Here is a 23,739-nt window from a genome sequence, read left to right on the forward strand (position 1 = left end):
GGCTGCTTTCCCCTGACCACCTGGGAGAAGACTTTAGGCTGGGTATTTATCCCCCAGCATCAGGATCAGGTAACGGCTGCTTTCCCCTGACCACCTGGGAGGAGACTTTAGGCTGGGTGTTTATCCCCCACCATATGGATCAGGCAGCGGCTGCTTTCCCCTGACCACCTGGGACGAGACTTTAGACTGGGTGTTTATCCCACAGCATCAGGTTCAGGTAACGGCTGCTTTCCCCTGACCACCGGGGAGGAGAATTTGGGCAGGGTGTTTATCCCCCAGCATCAGGAAGTGGCTGCCTTCCCCTGACCACCTGGGAGGAGACTTTAGGCTGGGTGTTTATCCCCCAGCACCAGGATCAGGTAGCGGGTGCTTTCACCTGACCACCTGGGAGGAGACTTTAGGCTGGGTGTTCATCCCCCAGCATCAGGTACTGTCTGCCTTCCCCTGACCACCTGGGAGGAGACTTTAGGCTGGGTGTTTTTCCCGCAGCATCAGGATCAGGTAGCGGCTGCTTTCCCCAGACCACCTGGGAGGAAACTTTAGGCTGGGTGTTTATCCCCCAGCATCAGGTTCAGGTAGCGGCTGCTTTCCCCTGACCACCTGGGAGGAGACTTTAGGCTGGGTGTTTATCCCCCAGCATCATATTCAGGTAGCGGCTGCTTTCCCCTGACCACCGGGGAGGAGACTTTAGGCTGGGTGTTTATCCCCCAGCATCAGGATCAGGTAGCGGCTGCTTTCCCCTGGCCACCTGGGAGGAGACTTTTTCTCCCCCAGCATCAGGATCAGGTAGCGGCTGCTTTCCCCTGACCACCTGGGAGGAGATTTTAGGCTGGGTGTTTATCCGCCAGCATCAGGATCAGGTAGCGTCTGCTTTCCCATGGCCACGTGGGAGGAGACTTTTTCTCCCCCAGCATCATATTCAGGTAGCGGCTGCTTTCCCCTGACCACCGGGGAGGAGACTTTAGGCTGTGTGTTTATCCGCCAGCATCAGGATCAGGTAGCGTCTGCTTTCCCATGGCCACGTGGGAGGAGACTTTAGGCTGGGTGTTTATCCTCCAGCATCAGGATCAGGTAGCGTCTGCTTTCCCCTGGCCACCTGGGAGGAGACTTTAGGCTGGGTGTTTATCCCCCAGCATCAGGATCAGGTAGCGGCTGCTTTCTCCTGGCCACCTGGGAAGAGACTTTAGGCTGGGTGTTTATCCCCCAGCATCAGGATCAGGTAGCGGCTGCTTTCCCCTGACCACCTGGAAGGAGACTTTAGGCTGGGTGTTTATCCCCCAGCATCATATTCAGGTAGCGGCTGCTTTCCCCTGACCACCTGGGAGGAGACTTTAGGCTGGGTGTTTATCCCCCAGCATCAGGATCAGGTAGCGTCTGCTTTCCCCTGGCCACCTGGGAGGAGAGTTTAGGCTGGGTGTTTATCCCCCAGCATCAGGATCAGGTAGCGTCTGCTTTCCCCTGCCCACCTGGGAGGAGACTTTAGGCTGGGTGTTTATCCCCCAGCATCAGGATCAGGTAGCTGCTGCTTTCCCCTGACCACCTGGAAGGAGACTTTAGGCTGTGTATGAGGACTGCGTAGGATTCATCACAATTCTCCTTGGCTTTTTACCTTAATCTTTCTCAGGACTTTGTTGTTATAACTTTCAGAGATGCTTCGAGTAACCCGTCTGTTCTGTATGTGACAAGGCTGTGTTTGTGTTCTGTGTTCTAAAGGGATGAGATTGTATTTTATGTTCCTACTATTAATTACTATTGCTGTGCAGTATTGAAGCCATTTTTATGCTTTTAAAATTTCAACTAATAAATGACAGTTTTCAGGCAACATCAGTTCACCAGTCTGTTTGCATGAACACAATGAAGCTTTTTAAATGCCTAATCAGTCTGGCATAATGGAGGATTTGTGATGCAACAGGAGACATGTTCTGAAACAACTTTATTGGTTTCAATTTAACGCATACACACAATATCAACAGAAAAAAAAAGGAATTTGGGAGAGTGCCGTTGGTGAGTGCACGTTCTGCCTTACCTGCCCAGGAGCCTACGTTATCTGGAAATCGTGTTTAAACAACTGTGGAACTCTCTTGCTATCATCTTGTGACTGGTACGACTTGTGTTGTTTGTTTGTTTATTTATTTATTTGCATTTGTTAAGCGCGCAGAAGCTCGGAGGCATTGTGGCGCTGGTTACAGACAGTTTACTTAGTTACAGATGTGATGAACAGTTGCAGTCATATATACAGGCATGTAGCAGAGCATACAGGGTGTCAGATGAAGAGGAAGGTTTTGAGTTTTTGCGGAAGGGGAGGAGAGTTTTCTGTTTTGATGTCTGTGGGTAGGGCGTTCCAGAGCTTGGAGGCTATGTAAGGGTAAACCTCTACCTCCCGCTTTGGACCTATTGATGTGTGGAGTGTGTAATAGGTCAGTGTAGTGTGTCCTGATGGCTTTGGAGATGTGTTCCCTTTTGGAAAGGCTTAATGCAGCTCTGAGCGCATAATTTTGCGTGATTTGAAGTCTGTTTAGATTATTTTTTGAGGTACCTGTTAGGAGGGCATTGCAGTAGTCCAATTTGGCACCAATAGTTGCTCTGGCTATTGTGAGACAGTTGGGCTTGGATAAGTATGGCTTTACTGCATTTACGAGTTTAGTGGTGTGTGCGGAGGCGGAGGTGATGGCGCGAAACTGCCTGGGCATGGATAGAGTGGAATCTATGTAGACCCCTAGGGTCTTTACTGAGGTGGAGACAGCGATGATAGTGTTATCAATGGTGAAATTGGAGTAGAAATTGTCTAGTTTGACTAATGTTGTTCTTTGGCCTAGAATGATAATTTCAGTCTTCTCCCCATTGAGGCAGAGGCCTTTGCTTGCCATCCAAGCCTTGATGGTGGTGTATATTGAGTGAAGTGCTTGGGCGTCTCTAGTGTAGGAGCCAGTGAGTGGTAAGAGTACTTGAGTATCATCAGCGTAGTTAGTATACGCGATACCTTAGGCGTCAAGCTTGTCGAAGAGGGGCTTCGTGAACAGGTTGCATAGAGTGGGTGCCGTGCACGAGCCCACGCGGGACTCCGCAGTGGATGGTGGTGGGGGCAGCATTGGCTATGTCCGAGAACACTTTCATTGCCCTGCCCTCTAAGAAGAGGTGACTGTTAGGGAGAATTCTCATTCTATGGCAAATTTCCCTTACCTATAGAGTCCCCCAGAAGCTTTGCTAGATTTGAAGGGGTTGTTTCTTTTTATCTGCTAAGAGTGAGACTCTTTTTCCCACTCTTAGGCATTTTTGCTATGTGTATTCTAGGCTATTTTTGTGTTTAATGCCTATGGGATTTTCTCTCCCCCATAGGAACCATCTTTATTCACAAGTGTTACAAAGCACCCTCAGTGCAGTGACACAGGGGTTTCGTCGCGACCCCCAAACATAGACTCCATACCCTGGGACTGACTACTGTCTCCCAGGGCATGTAAAGTCCCCATTGACTTTACTAGTCAATTCTTATGAACTTAACTAGTACAACCCATCTTACTATGGAGGTACTGGGAAGGGTTAATAGTTTTTCCCTTAGGTTCATTTTCGAGGGGGTACCGTAAAGTCCCTCTCTCTAAAGTTTCTGGCTGGTGGCAGTGGTTACTACCATAAATATTCGACTGCAAATATTTTCCTATGGGATTTTCCCATTGTTCAAGGCTACCACTTTTTCTGATAGCGTCTAACATACCGCTGGTTTATTTTATTATTAACTTTACTCCGGTAGGTTTTATTTGCCAGAACTTTAATACAACTTCTTTCTCGTGTCTTACTCTAAACTCCTAACCCCGGTCGGGATCCTTTGTTCGTCCTTTTGGCGGGCTTCTGCCAAGAAGCCCTCCTTTCGGCGCCACTGAGTCTGGGGTGGGTCCATTGTGTGGGAGTGGGAGGGGGAGTAGGCCCCCTGGACAGGGTTGCCTCCGCAACCCATGTCGCACTCTATCCTGATAGGCTGGAGGGTCTCCCACCAAGATGACCACTCCACTGTGAGAGTGACAGCTAGGCTGTATGAATGGAGTTCTTTTTGCATAAAAGCAGGGTCCTGAGGACTGGAAGAGCAAGACGGAGAAGCCACAGACATCTTCAGCACCTGCACCACCGGTGAAGCCCTGCTGCAGCGTCTCACCACTTTTCTTCCACACAACGAGAGGAGATCTTCGCAAGAGCCTTCTTCCCTTGAGCTGGTGGGACCAACCAGTTCACCAATCGCTTCCTCAGACCTGCCTTGGTCGAATCGCCACTGCCCAGCACTTGGAGGCTGGATAGCCAGGCAGCCATCCTCCCGGACCGCGATTTAAAGGAGCGTACCTTTTTTTCATTGGGCAGCACCGCGGCTGGTTTCATCCCTTGGTAGTGGAGTAACTCGAACAGACCTCCACGACGAGAGCCTCTCTTCCTCTGCTGGATCCCCCGAACTGCAGGAACTACCAGGAACAACCGCCACTAGAGCCACTTCCTCCTTCAGAGGTACTTTGTTCCGCCAGGCCTCCCTTTCTGCGTGGTAGCCCTAAAGGTGGTTTAAATCCTTTATCTACCTACTTGTTGGGTTGGCCGCCCTTTCGTATAACATTGTCTTTCGCTTTGACTCTACCTTTTCAACATTCGTTAACCAAAGACTTGACTGCAGCTACAAGAACATTTTTGCTCCTAAGCTCTTGGTCCTGTACCACTGACTCTGGCTCAGGCCTCCTGACTCTGGCTGATTTGTTAGATCTGCTCTCACTAGATTGATTCTCAATGAGAAATGTGTTGATGCACCTAAATCTTCTAAACACCCCTCTTCCTTCCTACTGTTTTTACTTGTGAAGTGCCATTTTGCTCAGTTTTCAATTACTTATCTTTCTGCTAAAGTATTACTGTGCATTACTTGTTCACCAAACTTCAGGGAAGTGTTGCTAGGGGGTGTCTGAAGATATTTCGATTTAACTTGGACTTTCCCTCCCTTTCGCTAAATTGCTAGAGTGCCATTTGTAGTTGGTTTTCACTGTGCCGTTTGCTCAGTTTTCACTCTACTGCAAACATAACTACAATTGACTAGGGAGTTGTATATACTTTCCTTGACTAAACGTAACTTGCTTTATCAACTGTGATTTATGTATTGAACTAGATGTGAATAAAATAAATCTATATATGCTTATTTTAATACAAGCTTTGGTCAGTGTTTCCTTGTGCCATAGTACTATGATACCTATTGTGTAAACCCTGAATACTGCTCATCTCCCTCTTGAGATAAGTCTGACTGCTTAGCCAGAGCTACAAACTAAATCTTTGGGGTACAGACTGATACCAAAGGGCATTTATTGCTCATACCTGTAGTCTTAATCTGGTCTAGTGCTCCCTAAGGGAACTGCACAGGATTCTGCCTATCACTGGTGTACAGCGGTGAGGATAAAAGTATTGGATTTACATTTTAGTGTGCTACTAGTACCTTGGTTCAATTAACCACAAGGTTAACAATCACACAAAGTTTATTTTAACAAAGGCAAGTATGAAAAATTATAGTCAGGAAACCCTCCTTACAAAACTGCTGATTATCTTAAAGATTCGTGCAGACAGAAAGGTCTTCCTGTCAAAGGCAAGAAAACAGAAATGATTGATAGACTGTTAGAGAAACAAAGTCTGGATAGTGGTGCTGTAGGCCTTACTACTCCAGCAAATGTAGCAAACAGTAATGAGGATAATGTTGAAGATGTTATTGTTGAGACAGATGAGGAAGAGGAGGATAACTATGTCACCCCCTCTGGCCCTCTGCCTGCTCAAAGGCCTTAGCCTGTAGCTACTGGACCCTTACCAGGTCCCACATTAAGTCCTGAATGTATCTCACTAGAAATAATTAGACTTGGACTAGAATTCAAAAGAATTAGTGCCCAAACTGAACAGAGGCATCAGGAGCTAAGGCTCAAAGAAATGGAACTCAACCATGAGCTTGAGATGAAGAAATTGTCTGTGGAAAATGCTTCTCTCCCCGAATCCTCTAGATCTTCCAGTCCAAAAAGACCCCGGATGTCTAAAGAGATTGTGGGTATGTATGAACCGAAGTTGGATGTATTAGATTGGCTTGCTATGTTTGAATATAATCATGGGCTACAGGATATCACAGGGAATCAGTTGATCCCCTGGTTATTCTCTAGGCTCCCCCATGTTGCATCTGATGTGGTAATGGCGTTGGGGGAGGTGGATAGGATGGGCTATGAATGTGTAAAGCTAGCTTTGATAGCTAGATTTGGTAAGACTCCTTCCCAGTACCTTAAGAGGTTTAGGACCCTCAAAAAGCATGATAGTACCCCTTGGGCTACTTGGGTGAATGCATGTTTGAAGAATTTAGAGGGATGGATTAAGGGTTACAGAGTTAACACTTATGAAGGAATGAGAAATCTTGTTATGATGGAGTCTATCTATGATGCCTGCTCTCCTGAGTCAGCCAGCACTTGAATTAGAGTCTAAGAAGAATTAGATTCTAAGAAGCTAGCTACGGCTGCTGACTGGTGGGTTGCCAACAGGGCTACTCACAAGGATTCAGGGGTATCTCACAAAAAGGATGAGGGAAAGCAGCCTAAGAAAGACACCAAAGAGAATTCAAATAATTCCAAAGAGGGCCCCAAACAACATTCTAAGGGTAAGCCACAAGGGAAACCTAATCAGGCTAGTGTACCTTCTGGTCCCAGATCAGAAGGAGGTCAGAACAAGTCACCATTCATAAAGACATTTGGAAAGTGTTATTTTTGTGGCTCTACTGATCACGTGAATGGGGATCCCAGATGTAAGGGTAAAACTTCAGGGGTCCACACTGTCTCCTTAGCCTTCGCTCCAGAGGAGGAAGTACATATGGTCAGTGGAAACTTTCAACTACTAGCTGAAGATCCCATTGCAGTCTCAGCTAGTGTATCTTTAGTATCCCTAGGGTTGTGGGAACAACAGAATTTAGATGTGTATAATTCTATCACTCCTAAAGAGTATTATAAAGATAGTGTCCTAGTTAATGGTCAGGAAACCCCTGCCATTAGAGACACTGGGGCCAGCATAACTGTGGTGGACACATTTTTTTTCAAGGTGGAGGATATTGCTAAGGCACCCAAACGCCTCACCAAGTTAGCTGGAGGGCCTGTGCAGATGCTAATCCAATTACCAGCTCTCATCCAGTGCAATGAAATGACTGTCAGGATACATGTGAGTGTGCAATCTGAAGTACCAGGAAGGGTGCTGTTGGGCAATGATCTGAAAGACCTGGGAGTTGTGTCAAGTACTCCCAGACCTCCTAGTAAGAGATTACAGGAGCTTACCAGAGCTGCAAGAGAGAGGACCTTGAGAGGCTCTCCTGAGGAGATGATAGAAAAAGAAATCACTCCTACGCCACTTGAGTTACTAACTGCTATTTCCAAGCAACCAGAAGCAAAGGGGAAACCCAAGACTTCAAAGAAGAAACCAACAGAAAGCACTCCAGTCCTGCCAACCAGGAAATCTCCTAGGTTAGCAAAAATCACACCTGTGATTCCTCCTCCAGCTGAGGATGAGAGGGAGGTATAACCCTGTGTGGTTGAACTAGAACCTGAAGATTCAGATCTAGTCGGAGGCCAGGAACTCATTGGAGATCTTGACCCTGTGGACCATCCTGAGCTGCAGTGTTTACTGGCAGAAGGTTGTCCCAACAGGGCAGACTTCAGTAAGGGACAAAGAGCATGTCCAACTCTGGAAGGTCTTCGCCACCAGGCAACTTCACAGCTTGAAGGGCAAGAGCCTGGGAAGTATATATTACACTGGGAAGATGGCCTCTTCTATAGTGAACCGACAGAGCCAACCCCTGGAGACTACAAGAGACTTGTAATGCCCCAAGAGAACAGAATCCAATTCTTGCAGCTAGCCCATGGAATACCTTTGGCTGGTCACTTGAGCTTCAAGAAGACCAAGGAAAGGCTCTCTTTCTACTTTTATTGGCCTAAAATAGGGGCTGAGGTAGATAAGTACTGCAAGAGTTGGTACACTTGCCAAACCTCTGGTAAAAGTGGCTCCAAGAACGTGGCACCTTTAGTGCCTCTCCCTGTGGTGGGAGTACCATTTGAGAGGGTAGGAATCAACATTGTTGGTCCCCTTGATCCTCCAACTTCTTCAGGCAACAGGTTTATACTTGTTGTAGTAGACCATGTTACTAGGTTCCCTGAAGCCATTCCTATGAGAACTGTTACAGCTCCCGCTGTGGCTAAGGCCCTCCTTGGTATTTTTACCAGGGTTGGGTTTCCTAAGGAGGTAATATCTGACAGGGGGTCAAATGTTATGTCCCACTACATGAAGGCCATGTGGAAAAACTGTGGAGTTACCGACAAGTTCTCAACAGCATACCACCCACCGACAAATGGGTTGGTAGAAAGGTTCAACAGAACCATGAAGAGCATGATAGGAGCTTTAGAGGACCCCCTTAAGAAAAAGTGGGATCTTCTACTGCCATGCCTTCTCTTTGCATATAGAGAAGTCCCTCAGGAGGAAGTGGGTTACAGTCCCTTCAAACTTCTCTATGGCCATCCGGTTAGAGGTCCATTGGTCCTGATCAAGGAGGGGTTGGAGAGTGCTCCTTCCCCCACACCAGTCAGAGTCACTGACTATGTGATAGGACTCTGGAGGAGAAAGTCACACGTGATGGCTGAGGCAAGTGATAACTTGAAAGCAGGTCAGGCTCTGGTCAAGCATTGGCATGACCAGAAGGCCAACATGGTTGAGTTCGATCAAGACCAGCTAGTTCTTGTTATGGTCCCAACAAGGCAGAGGGCCTTGTAGGACAAATGGATGGGAAACTTGGAGAGGTGAACTATCTGGTGGACTTAGGCAATCCTAAGGAGGCTCCTAGAGTCTTTCACATCAACCGTCTAAAAGCTTATGTCTCGAGACCAGAACTGGGAGCTCTGCTTCTAGCTTCAGCTCAAGAGGAGGAGGAGAGTGAACCTCTACCTGACCTCCTCAGAGGCAAGCCTTTGGATGAGAAAATAGAAGGAGTTAATCTCTCTTCTAATCTGACACCTGAGCAACAGGAGGAGTGCAAAGTGTTGTTAAATCAATTTGCCCCTCTGTTTTCTCTAGCACCAGGCTTGACCCCTTGGGGCCAACATGATATCCAAACTGGTGACTGTTTACCTGTCAGAAGCAGGGGCTACAGGATGTCAGAAAATTTAAGAACCCACATCAAAGGAGGGGTCAACAAGATGCTTGATCTTGGGGAAATAGAGCCCTCTACTAGTCCATGGTCTAGCCCAGTGGTGTTAGTACCAAAGGCAGGATCCAAGGAGTTGGGATTCTGTGTGGACTATAGAGCTCTAAATGCAGTCACTAAGACTGATGCCCACCCTTTGCCAAGGACAGATGAGCTGGTGGATAGACTTGGTTCAGCCAAGTTCCTCAGCACATTTGATCTCCCGTCAGGCTATTGGCAAATAGCTCTGACTGACCATGCCAAGGAGAAAACTGCATTCTCCACCCCAGTGGGCTAATACCAGTTTAAGGTTATGCCTTTTGGACTAAAGAATGCACCTGCTACATTCCAAAGGATGGTTAATCAGGTTCTGAATGGGATGGAGGACTTCTGCATGGCATACTTGGATGACATTGCAGTGTTCAGCCCTACTTGGAAAGAACATGTTGACCACCTAGGATATGTTTTGCAGGCTCTTGAACAGGCCCATTTTCCCATAAAGGCAAGTAAATGCCAGATTGGTCAGAGTAAAGTGGTCTACCTTGGGCATGAGGTAGGAGGTGGTGAAATAAGGCCTTTGCTCAGCAAGATTGAAGCTGTGCAAAATTGGACAACCCCTTCTACTCAAATCCAGGTGAGAGCCTTCCTAGGCCTCACTGGGTATTACAGGAATTTCATTGGGAACTATGGGTCCATAGCTTCTCCACTGAATGTAATCTACTCTCCTAAGTTCCCTAAAAAGATCAAGTGGAATGAGGAGTGCAATCAGGCCTTTGAAAGCCTGAAAAAAGCCCTTTGTCAAGCTCCAGTTCTCAGAGCTCCTGACTACCACCCACTCTTCATTGTACAAACAGATGCTTCCAATATAGGTATAGGTGCAGTACTCAGTCAACTGAATGAGAAAGGTAGGGAACACCCCATTCGCTTCATCAGTAGGAAACTGAAGGAACCTGAAACAAGGTGGGAAACTATTGAGAGAGAATATTTTGCCATTGTGTGGGCTTTGAAGAAGTTTAGACCATACTTGTACGGATCTACTTTCATCATTCAGACAGACCACCAACCCTTGAGATGGTTAATGCAAATGAAAGGCGAAAACCCAAAACTGCTAAGATGGTCAATCTGCCTCCAAGGGTTTGATTTTACCATTGAGCACAGGTCAGGATGTCACCACCAAAATGCCGATGGTCTCTCTAGGATGTTTATAACCGACTAGAGATAAGAGACTCATCCAGGAGTGGATTAGATCCTCCTGTCCCTTAGTCTGGGGGGGGGGCAATGTTAGTGAGAATTCTCATTCTATGGCTAATTTCCCTTACCTATAGAGTCCCCCAGCAGTTTTGCTGGATTTGAAGGGTTTCTTTCTTTTTACCTGCTAAGAGTGAGGCTCTTTTTCCCACTGTTAGGCATTTTTGCTATGTGTATTCTAGGCTATTTTTATGTTTAATGCCTAGTGGATCTTTCTGAACCCCATAGGAACCAACTTAATTCACATGTGTCACACAGCACCCTCAGAGCAGTGACACAGGGGTGCCGTAGCGACCCCGAAACATAGACTCCATACCCTGGGCCTGACTACTGTCTCCCAGGGCATGTAAAGTCCCCATTGACTTTACTAGTCAATTCTTATGAACTTAACCAGTACAACCCATCTTACTATGGAGGTACTGGAAAGGGTTAATAGTTTTTCCCTTAGGTTCATTTTCGAGGGGGGACCGTAAAGTCACTCTCTCTAAAGTTTCTGGCTGGTGGCAGTGGTTACTACCATAAATATTCGACCGCAAATATTTTCCAAAGGGATTTTCCCATTGTTCAATCTAACACTTTTTCTGACAGCGTCTAACATACCGCCGGTTTATTTTATTATTAACTTTACTCCGGTAGGTTTTATTTGCCAGAACTTTAATATGAATTCTTTCTCGTGTCTTACTCTAAATGCCTAACCCCGGTCGGGATCCTTTGTTCGTCCTTTTGGCAGGCTTCTGCCAAGAAGCCCTCCTTTCGGCACCACTGAGTCTGGGGTGGATCCATTGTGTGGGAGGGGGAGTAGGCCCCCTGGACAGGGTTGCCTCCGCAACTCATGTCGCACTCTATCCTGATAGGCTGGAGGGTCTCCCACCAAGATGACCACTCCACTGCGCGAGTGACAGCTAGGCTGTATGAATGGAGTTCTTTTTGCATAAAAGCAGGGTCCTGAGGACTGGAAGAGCAAGACTTCGCCACTGGAACTACGGAACCGAAGGGGAGAGAAGCCACGGACATCTTCAGCACCTGCACCACTGGTGAAGCCCTGCTGCAGCGTCTTACCACTTTTCTTCCACACGACGAGAGGAGATCTTCGCAAGAGCCTTCTTCCTTTGAACTGGTGGGACCAACCAGTTCACCAATCGCTTCCTCGGACCTGCCTTGGTCGAATCGCCAGTGCCCAGCACTTGGAGGCCGGATAGCCAGGCAGCCATCCACCCGGACAGCGATTTAAAGGAGCGTACCTTTTTTTTTGTTGGGTAGCACCGTGGCTGGATTCATCCCTGGGTAGTCCAGTAACTAGAACCTTCCTCCACGAAGAGAGTCCCTCTTCCTCTGCTGGATCCCCTGAACTGCAGGAACTACCAGGAACAACCGCCACCGCAGGAGCCACTTCTTCATTTAAAGGTACTTTGTTCCGCCAGGCCTCCCTTTCTGCGTGGTAGCCCTAAAGGTGTTTTAAATCCTTTATCTACTTGTTGGGTTGGCCGCCTTTTCGTCTAGCATTGTCTTGCGCCTTGCATCTACCTTTTCAACATTCGTTAACCAAAGACTTGACTGCAGCTACAAGAACATTTTTGCTCCTAAGCTTTTGGTCCTGTACCACTGACTCTGGCTCAGGCCTATTGACTCTGGCTGATTTGTTAGATCTGCTCTCACTAGATTGATTCTCAACTAGAAATGTGTTGATGCACCTGAATCTTCTAAACCCCTCTTCCTTCCCACTGTTTTTACTTGTGAAGTGCCATTTTGCTCAATTTTCAATTACTTATCTTTCTGCTATAGTATTACTGTGCATTACTTGTTCACAGAACTTCAGGGAAGTGTTACCTGAAGATATTTCGGTTTAACTTGTGCTTTCCCTCCCTTTCGCTAAATTGCTAGAGTGCCATTTGTAGTTGGTTTTCACTGTGCCGTTTTGCTCAGTTTTCACTCTACCACAAACTTGTCTACAATTGACTAGGGAGTTGTATATACTTTCCTTGACTAAACTTAACTTGATTTATCAACTGCGATTTATGTGTTGAACTAGATGTGTATAAAATAAATCTATATATGCTTATTTTAATACAAGCTTTGGTCAGTGTTTCCTTGTGCCATAGTACTGTGATACCTATTGTGTAAACCCTGAATACTGCTCATCTCCCTCTTGAACTAAATCTTTGTGGTACAGCCTGATACCAAAGGGGATTTTTCTTGCTCATACCTGTAGTCTTAATCTTCTGTAGTGCTCCCTAAGGGAACTGCACATGATTCTGCCTAACAGTAACCCAAAGCGCAGCTTCTTTAGAGAAGAGGCTGAGTGGGTAAGGTGTGAGGTGAGTGTGTTGTGATCTACAAGATCGAAAGCAGCTGAGAGATCCTAGATGAGCAGGAGGGCGGGCTTGCCTTTATCCATGATTTGGGTGATCTGGTTTTTTAGGTCTACTAGGGCTGTTTCCATGCCATGTCCTTTGCGAAACCCGGAATGCCTAGTTCCGAGAATTGAGTGGGTTTCAAGGAAGCGTTGGATTTGGCAGTGAGCAGCTTTATCCAAGATCTTAAGGAGGAATGGCACAGTGGTTATGGGTCGGTAGTTGTTAGGTCAAGGGTGTTTTTTTTTATTTTTTACAAGGGGCGTATCCACGCTTCTTTGAGGCTGTCGGGGATGATTCCGGTTCTGAAGGAGGCATGAATGAAGGCTGTTATAAGTGGGGCAAGGAGGTCTGCACGGTCCTTGATGAGTTTGGGAGGACAAATATCTCCTTTACACATTGAGGGTTTTAGGTTTCTGAGGATGTTGGCGACTTCCAGTTCTGTGATATCTTTAAAGGTGAAAGAGGTTTCAAATTAGTTTACTGGGGGAGAGGGGTCAGATTGTTTTGGCCCAGGAATGTGGGATAGGGCTCTGCGATGACCCTTAATTTTATTTTGAAGGAGCTCGATTTTATTTAGCATGGCGGCTTGAATACTAGAGCACCAAGCTTCGTCTTTGATAATCTCATCTGGAGTAAGATTTCTTTAGATTGAGATTTGGCATTAGTGATTAGGTCATTGAAGGAATTAGCTTTGGCGTTGGCGATGGCATCTTTGTATTGGTGGAGATTTGGTTAAAATAGTTTTTAGTATTATCGCTAGGGTGTGCTAGCCAATTTTTTTGGGCCTCCCTTTTACGGGAGCATAGGTACAGTAGTTCATGAATGACCCATGAGTTAGTGTGTAGAGTTTTTATTACCTTTTTTGCTTTCGAGTGGAGCTATGGACTTAATGGCTCTGGATAGAGCATCTTTGTAGATATCAGCTAGGGCGTTTGGATCGTTAGAGAAAGGGGGGGCTAGTGCTGGGGTGTTAAGGTGTGAGCGAAGGCTGTCCTCTGAGTTTTTTGGAGCTTCTTACTTGTGCTGGGGGGGCTGGAGTGATGAGTTTGGTGCTTGAGGAGGTGGGTAGGGTGAACTCGATGCAATAGTGATCGGTCCAGGGTAGCGCTGAGTTAGCGATGATGGAGGTGTGGCAGTTATGGTCAGTGACCCAATCGAGGGTGCGGCCTTCGGTGTGTGTGGGGCCAGAGACTTTTTGTGTAAATCCTAGTTCGTTAGATTCCTTGGTGAGGCATGTGGCGGCTTTATCTTTAGGGTCATTAAAACCGAGGTTTAAGTCTCCGAGAAGTAGAGTCTTAGTGGAGCCTTTGATGTTGTTGCTTAGTAGATGCAGGAGGTGGCCCTGGAAATCAGACGGAAGGCCAGGGGGCGAAAAAGTATGTGAATGTTGATGGTGCTTTTAGGGGACAGAGCAAGCTTGGCAGATAGTATGTCAGAGTTGCTAGCCCAGGGGTGAGTGATGGGTCTGAGGGAGAGTTCTTCTTTGGAGATGAGAGCTACCCTGCCTCCTAAGCGTGCTGGTCTGTCTTGTCTAAAGATGGTATAACCTGGTGGTAGTGTAAGAGCAATGGAGGGACCAGATGCTTCATGTAGCCAGGTTTCCGTGATGGCCAGAAGGTCAAGGTTGAGGCTGTCTAGGAGATCATACATTTCTAGGGTGTGCGCAGGGAGTGAGCGGCCGTTTAAAAGGGCACATGTTACTCTACTAATCTTGACAAAGTCAAAATCTTCCAATATACTAAAAACGTGTTATTATATTTGTTTCAGAATCTAAAACGCCACCCCCTTCCCGTCGCGCGCATTTGGGAGAGTGGCTTTGGCGAGTGCCTTTTCTGCCTGTCCAGCCGATCAGCAAATGGCGAACAGCACTCACCAAACGTCTAGTTAATGCTGCCGAGCGGGCCTTTAATTCGTAAATTCTCAGTAAGCCAGTATCATGGCCTATACTTTAAAAAGCAATATGCCTTCACTCGATTGAGTATTACAGAATGCTGTCTTGGTAAATGAAGATCAAACAACACTGAGTACGATAGGAAAAAAAAAAAAGAGCGTAAATCGTGAGATCTCAACATATTTTAGAACCATATGGAATCCCAAACCTAAAGACATAACAAAAAAAGAAATAATAAACATTGGTGAGGAAACACAATCACAGACTGAAAAAACCACAAAGGAAAATACCACTTGCAAACAACGTAACTGAGAACACCGACCACGTAATAATGGATGACAAAATACTAACGTGCTCTGCTTTAAATGGAATCATACATGGCAATGGGAGGATTGAGCCCAGTAAGGAGCCCATGCTCAAGGCAATGGATGAGAACCCAACAACGAAGGCTCAAATACATGGAGAAATGGTGCAATTGAAACCATTGCTAGTTTCAGAAATTTTAAAAGGGAAAAACCGGAGGAAAGCAATGGAATTTGAGATACCGTAATTTATCAAAATAATGGAGAATGTTTCAACAAGCCTAAACAAAAAAGCAGGCAAAGCAGAGCTTTTGAACATAATGATGATGAGAATAAAATCCAAACTGAAAACCATGCTCCAGTCGCAGATAAAAAATGCAACAACTGCCTTACAATTACCAACTCAAGTCATATACGATGCGCACATAGAATCACCAATTATGAAGACTACCAACTTATCTCAATCACCAATACTGTTCGGGCCACGAGAAGACTCCTTCATTAACGCCATGATGATATCGACGACATCTTTCATGAAAAACACAACAAGACCCTCTTTCGGGATTAGACAATATAACAATCCGGGATACGAACTAACACTGAGAGCGATGAACAATGGCTTATACAGCATTACTAAACTCTATGAATCTCTAGAACAAAAATCCAAGAACAGAATAATGCGATCATAATGATTGTATCGAAAATTGACTAAATCAACAATATCGAAATTGTGCAAAAAACATAGCACTCCAACTAAATGAACAGAAAGATATGACATTGACTATTCTGGAGAAATGTGACTCGCTGATATCAACAAATTGTGAGAAAAACCCTACTAAAATGATTGTGAAAGGGAAGAATAGTAAATCTGAAATCAAACTAAAAAACTCATTAAGGGTGACAACAGAAATTAAATCTACTAAATTGGAGGATAACATCAAGGAAAATAATCCCAACATTCAAGAAAGTGATAGTGTCATAAAAGAAAAATGTTAAAAAAATCACAAAAAGGACATTTAAATAAGCAAAATACATTATAAATGCATTAAATATGCCCAAAAAAAAGAGAATGCCACTGTAAAAAGCCCTGGACAAGATAATGAACGATCCATGATGAAGCACAATGAGAAAATGAATAATGAATCAGAGGATATGGAGAATGAGGCATGTTACAATAATGATAACATAGATGAAGGGTTAATGAGCAGGTCTTCTTACTCTCTCACAAGCATACAAGAAAAAGAGGAAGATGGCAATAATTCTGGTACAATTGCAGCAAATGAGAGAAACATCTGTGCAAAGGCTGTTGATGAAGAGATAATAAAATAGCGACTAAACATCCCCATTTCTGAAAGAAATATTTTTAAAAGACTGGAACAGAAAAGAGACAATTGCCAACAGACTGCTCTGGAAGCTAGTAGTGACCTCAAGAATGAAAGGAGACAGCTAACAAAGAAAGAAATGATGCAGTGTATTAACACTAAACATTCAAATGTGGAAATGCCAATTGACATTACAAATTTAAATGAGGAAACACCAATTAACGATGTTGTAACAAGATTACAAAAAAAAAACTCGAGACCATGATAGACAGGCAAACATTTCTGAGTAAAAGAAGGAGTCGGGAGAGCAAAACAATCCAGAGAGAACAGACATACTAGTGGTTGCTAGATAGATCATGGAACGTCCCATATCCAAATCGAACCACCATACTAACTAGCTTCAAAGCAATAAGAGAATTAAAATTAATTGTCAAATGATACAGAAGCCGTATTGATCAAAATCTCCAGAAAAAAAGACTCAGCCTTATTAAGCATTCCCCACCAATTAATAAAAGAAAGAATATGGAATGTTAAAGATGAATATCCACATCAGAAAGACATATTATACGGTCAAATAAATGTATGAGGGAACAAAGTGAAGAGAAGACCACTTTGAGGGGATAAAAAAGAAGGCGTATGAAATGGTAATACACTGTGAAGGCAATCGAGGAAAACTGAACCGAGAAGTGTACTGTGAGGAAAGTCTTTCGCTGAAGAATTCCTCCAAATAGGCGTGGTTGAAAGATGCAATTAAAAAAACAAATCATGCCGATAACAGATAGAATAAAAAGGAGAATGCTCCCAGTCAATTCAAAATGGCTGTCTGGAATACACTGTGATTCATGCACTTACTTAAAGAGAACATTAACCATCCATTATCCATCCATCAACTCATATTGCTACAAAAAACTTGGATTTGCAACCAACCTATAACACCAAATTATAAACTATGCTGGATCCCAGCTATAAAGCTAAAGCAAAGGAGGACCAATACTTGGATTACTTGCGGTCCTGCATATTGATACGAGAGGGAAACAATCAACTTGGATCATGACACATCCTTGCATCCAGTTGCTAAGATTTGAATTTCCGGAAGAAAACTTTAAGGAATACTCCTGTATGGCAATACTAAAATTCTGCAATCATAACAAATGATGCATTTATGAACCATATCACGAAGATGCTGAACATGAGTCTGAACGACCCCTAAAAGTAAATGGTCTTCATAGTAGGACATTTAAACATAAGATGCATATCATTGGATAAAAAAATGCAATCCACAAAATTCAAAAGATGGATGACACGTATGGAAGTGCGTAAATAATTAATTTTTAATGGCACGATTCAAGGAGACATCCCAGCCAAACCCACATGGGGAAGAAAAAAATCTGTTACAATAATAGATTATGTATTTGTATCATCAGATATATTAAATCAAATGACCATGTTCAAAATAATCAATAAAACAGAGAGTGTCCACAATTTGATAGAAACAACATGGGAGATGCCTAACAAAGACAATCAACGGCATTATGCCAACAAATTAAGAATAAACACTGGAAGAAACAAAACTAAATGGACGGAACCAAAAATCAAGAAATTAATAAGCAAACTGAAGAATGACAAATCGATATTAATAGAAAATAAGCAAAACAAAGACCGCCAACAATATATAGATTTTTTAGCCATGTTCACAGAAAGCAATTACAAGAATCACCGTCCAGAATTCAAACACATCAATAACCCCAAAATTCTCAAAATAAAAGCAAAGATGAAGAGTGAGATAAAAACCTTAAATCACCTACTAGACAAAGAAAAAAGAACTGAATGTAGGAGAATCAGAATGAGATACAAGAACCACGTAAGAAAACTTAAGTCGCTGAAAAAACAGGAGGACAATACAAACATGATAACGGCAATAATGTCCAAGTCGTGGGCACGCATTTGGAATTTATTACAAAATGTGAATGAACAAGCGACTCAACAAACACTTCTGAATACTATCAGTGCAAACACATGGACGGAACATTTCTCACAACTATATGCAGATCATGAACACATAATCAATCATAAAGGAAGACCGAATAATGTAAAAGATCTAAAAATCGATAACTTAGACATCAAAAAACTTAGTTCATCACGAGCCCCTGGGCCTGAAGGGTTTTCCAATCACACATTAAACCTTCATCCTGAAAAATGGGCAGAAGCTTTACATCAAATCTACAGAATAATTGAACAGACAGGGTACGTTGCCTTAAATTAGAAACAGTCCATAATTATGTCTATATTTAAAAAAGGTGACAGAAATAACCCAAACATTTACAGACCATTAGCATTGTTGGATGCACCTGGTAAAATATATGCGCAGCTATTACTACGACACATGAATAAATGGATAAAAAAATAAATGAAAAAAGGCACAAATCAATCTGGTTTCATATCGGGGCTAGGCACTGCTACAAACTTGCTAATCTTAACTATACTCAAAGAACAAGCGACGGAAACAAAGAGAGCATTATACATTGGGCCTCATTACACGGAAGGCGGTGGTCCAGGGTGCTATTAGCACCCTGGACCATGCCGGTAAATTACCGGCACCGCCTTGGCGGTAAGGGGATTTACCGCCCCATTCCAAGGTCGGTGGGGCGGTAAATCCCCCTTCCGCCATTGCCCTTCCCCATTCCCATTTCTGTCCCCAATTTTGCGGTGCCGTAATTAGCTCCGAGGTCCCTTAGCGGGTTGGTTTTTAACGCCTGCAAAAAGCAGGCGTTAAAGCACCAACCCGCTAAGGGACCTCGTAGTACGGCGGTAAGGGTTAACGGTCACCGTTGCCATTAACGGTGACCGTTAACCCTTACCGCCGTCCGTGTAATGAGGCCCATTGCCTTTGTTGACTTCAAACAGGCGTTTGATTCTATATTGAGGTCACTACTATGGGAAAAATTAAAGAAGGTCGATTGTCAACTATATATACTTAACCCAATACATCAGTTCAACACAAATACATCAATCAGGATCAAGTTGGATCAAAACGGCTTACTATCACAACCTATGAAGACTGAAAGAGGATTGAAACATGGTTGTATAACTGCTATCACATTATTACACCCATAGACCTCCAAAGGAAACATACAGCACTGTACCATTATGCATCTAAAAATAAATTGGAAATCAATGTACAATAAACAAATATTATTAAGATCGAAAATCACAGGGCGAAACAAAAATGCTCTGAATACAAGTAGTACATAGGAATAGAACCGCTTGTTTGAACGCCAGAATACAAATATTTGTGAATGACCATGAACAACAATCAAAATAAAACACCTTACAAACGCGAAATAATGCATAGAATGTACCTATTGACATCACAAGCTAAGATAATGCACCACAAATATGGCACATTTTCGTATAGACCTGTTTTGATATACTATAAACAGAAAGTAATTCCCACTATCATGTATGGTGAACAGACTAAACTACCACACCTTCAATCTAATTGGGAGGTTATAGAAGGCATTTGTTGGAAAACACTACTACCGGTCCCTAGGAGCTTTCCAATATCAGTAATCAGATATAAACTGGGTCTAACCTCTGTAAGAGGAAGAATAGCGTGGGATACGATAATGATGTACAGAAAATGCCTATTGCCAGAGGAACATGAAAACTCAAGAATTCCTGTGATTTCTAAATCATTGAAGAATGAGAACTACAGACATCTTAAAACGTGGAGAGACCATTGTAAAGAAATAATGATTACGGCAGACCTAGAGAACTCGCTATTGAGAACGAATCCTGAAAGAGCTAAATGAATCGGATAAAAATGATGGAGCTATGTAAAACCTACAAAATATTTAAAATATCTAAATTTGCAATGAAAAGCAGAGCACAAATCCCAAAATACATGCAAAAATACCCAGATGTGAAGTATCAAGCGAAAATAATGAGAATGAGATTCGATATATGGCCAACAAGAGCTATAATTGCCCAATAAAATAAGGGGAAGGTAAATTAAGAAAAGTGTAGATTCTGCAAATAAAACTGCAAAAAAGAAACATTGGAACATCTACTAATAAGCTGCACAGGACTGGACGATCAACGCAAAGAATATTATGAAAAACATCTAAAAGACTTTAGGAACTTGCCAAAAACTTGTGTGGAAAATGATAATTGATGCTGGACACATATCCTTTTATATGTCCACGATAAGATTCCTGGACATAATGAACTTATACGCTAACAGAAATGCAGAAAAGGTAAAATCCATATCCAAAACAAGGAACGGAGAAGGTTTCATTTCTTGGAAACTGAATTTTAATGGCGATTATGAAAGGAAAAACTGGATTTTAGTTGTAAGATAAAAACAGAAATGAATTTTAAAATATCATAATGATAAAAATACATAATCATTGTGAAAGGTTATTATGTAACCAAAACACAATAGGAAAAAAATAAGAATAAAATGTAAATGTAATTGCCCGATTCCTCTCCTGCTGCCGAGACCTGAATGATGCTGTGATTGTAACCCTTTTATTGCGTTTTTTGTGTCTCTCACACTTGTACAGTACTTGTACATGTGTATTCTTCTCAGAGTGTAATGTATACTACTGATGGCTTGATGAATTTTGAGCGCTAATCACTTTCCTGCAGTCAGTGCACTGGTAGGGCTTCCCCCAGTATGGGTCCTCTGATTCTCAGAGCTGAAGAATGGCTGAAGGTTTTCCTGCACTCTGTGCACTTGTAGGAATTCTTCCAGTATGGATCTTCTGATGGCCTATCAGAGCTGAGGGGTCACTGAAGCTTTTCATGCACTCTGTGCATGTGTAGGGCTTCTCCCCAGTATGGATTCTCTGGTGGATTCTCAGAGCTGGGTAACGACTGAAGCTTTTCCTGCACTCCGTGCACTTGTAGGGCTTCAACCCAGTATGAATCTTCTGATGGCGTATCAGATTTGAGTGGTGACTGAAGCTTTCCTTGCACGCTCTGCACTTGTAAGGCCTCTCTCCAGTGTGGATCATGAGATGGCTTCTCAGGTTTGAGGATTGACTGAAGCTTTTCTTGCACTCTGTGCACATGTAGGGCCTCCCTCCAGTGTGGATCATGAGATGGCTTCTCAGGTTTGAGGATTGACTGAAGCTTTTCTTGCACTCTGTGCACTTGTAGGGCTTCTCTCCAGTGTGGATCATAAGATGGCTTCTCAGGTTTGCGGATTGACTGAAGCTTTTCTTGCACTCTGTGCACTTGTAGGGTCTCTCCCCAGTGTGGATCATGACATGGCTTCTCAGGTATGAGGAGTGACTGAACCTTTTCTTGCACTCGGTGCACTCATGTGGCTTCTCTCCAGTGTGGATCATGAGATGGCTTCTCAGGCCTGAGGATTTAATGAAGCTTGTCTTGCACTCTGTGCACTTGTAGGGTTTCTCCCCAGTATGGGACCTTTGATGGATTCTAAGAGTTGAGGAATCAATGAAGCTTTTCCTGCACTCTGTGCACTTGTGGGGCTTCTCTCCAGTGTGGATCCTAAGATGTCTTTTCAGGGATGAGGAAGTACTGAAGCTTTTCTTGCACTCAGGGCACTTGTAGGGATTACCCCCAGTATGGATCATCTGATGCTTGTGCAGATTTTGGATCTGTGAGAAACCTTTCTCACACTCTGTACACTTATAGGGTTTATCAGCCATGTGAGATTAATTAATGATTGAATCTTTTATCACAAGCTTAATACCAGCGACCTGTCTCTAAGCACCCTTGGGCCAGGATTAAAACCTGTGTTGCTCAGCGTTTCCATGCTTCCAAGACAAACATGTTGCCCTTGAGCTATCCTCTTATGTGTTTGATTGGACTGGAACTGTGAGTAAAGAACATCTCACAAACCCTGCAGGAAAATACCTTTCACTATGTACGGCTCCTCATAGATGGGCCGGGCTTTGGGCTCTCCCGAGGAGGATGATTTCATTAAAAGTTCTGTGGAATGGCACTGCCCATCTTCTGTAGCACATCTCTTATTCCACGGCATATCTCATCGTCTCATGTTCGCTTCCAGACCCTCGGTTTCGGTGATGGCTCTACTCCCTGTTGAAAGAACCAAAGGTTTAATGTGTTATTTCATGTCATTGTAAACTCAGCAGGAAGTGCGCCAATATTTTACCAGTAATCTTCACTTCTCCTAATCCTACTCTTTCACATTAAAGGACTTAACATTCTTTTTTTGAATTGTGTTTTAGCTCTCAAAATAAATTTTCACATATTAAACTAACATATAACAGTGTTAAAATAAAATATAAATCAGTATATTATATGCACTAAATACAATATAGATCCAGGAAACAGCCTCCGGCTTCTACAGACCTTATAATACCACCCCAGCCACTTTTAGGCCAATCACACGCTCAAACGCCAGCCATACCTTAGTGGCTCCAACGGACAAAGACAAGCTCCAACCTGAAATCCAATTCATCACACAATCACAATTTTTTTTGAAGATCATAAGGCCCTTCACTGAGAGGGAGGACGCTCCGCTTCAGACCCCGTTAGCATGAGTGATCTCTCTGCCTACCTGCTCTGGGACTAAGCAGTGTTGTGGTGGCCGAGATTAAGGTGTCTTCTGCAACTATCCTAACTGTGATGCTCTTTTTCTATGTTTATGTATAACCGACTATGTGTTTATTTTTCTTCTTGCATTTTATGAGTGAATAACAGGCCTAGAACGAGCCATTTATACTATTATTATAACCAGCGTTTTATGTGTAATTCTTTGCCTATCTGAGTCCTATAGCTGATTTTGCGAGGGTCCAGGAGACAAAAGTGCAAGGTCTCCCCACGTGACCAAGATAAAGCAAAACAGATACCCAGCCACGTAACCCTAAATCGCAAGGACCGCAGCTGGTATAGCCTCATTAGCATAAGGATCCTTCTCAAGATAGAACATTGACATTGAAAAATATACTTTAGAGGTTTACCAATTAAAAAGTAAGTTCTTGAAAAAGTATGCAGAGAAGCACGCTTGCCAACATGGTGATGATTGGCGAACCAATTCCATGCCAGCGCCTTTCCTTTAAATGCTTTAATCAACACACCAATGCCTTCATTCCAGTCTGGACTCCAGGCAATTGTCTCAATCTAATAGCGCCATGGTTTACCGCCTACCGTGTAATGAGGCCCATTGTTTATTATAAGCAATTGCCCCCTATTTATCTCAACTGATGTTGCCACCACCCTAGCTCTAGTCTCACTGCGTCTATCAGGCGAGCAGTCAAGAGTCCCCCGATCCTCCTGCAGATGGTGCCCTCAGATGCTGCCCTCAGATGCTGCCCTCAAGGATATTAGTCCACACATCATGCTCCTCCAAAGAGTATTCCAAGGCATAGGTCATACTGGCTACCAGCTTCTGTCGCTAAAGCGATATAATGCCAACTAGGCTATGTCCCCC

General features: G+C 43.8%; 1 protein-coding gene across 1 annotated transcript in view; it reads right to left on the reverse strand.

Annotated features, from left to right (window-relative positions):
- Positions 1 to 23,739, reverse strand: part of LOC138563372 (zinc finger protein 91-like) — a 347,835-nt gene that overhangs the window by 290,532 nt on the left and 33,564 nt on the right. The window contains exon 2 of the mRNA XM_069642851.1: positions 21,006 to 22,382. Within this exon, the coding sequence (XP_069498952.1) occupies positions 21,006 to 21,991 (986 nt within the window). The 5' untranslated portion in view covers positions 21,992 to 22,382. The remainder of the gene's footprint in view (positions 1 to 21,005; positions 22,383 to 23,739) is intronic.

This window comes from Ambystoma mexicanum, chromosome 1q (assembly GCF_040938575.1).
Source record: "Ambystoma mexicanum isolate Mex_15411 chromosome 1q, UKY_AmexF1_1, whole genome shotgun sequence".
NCBI classification, from domain to species: domain Eukaryota; kingdom Metazoa; phylum Chordata; class Amphibia; order Caudata; family Ambystomatidae; genus Ambystoma; species Ambystoma mexicanum.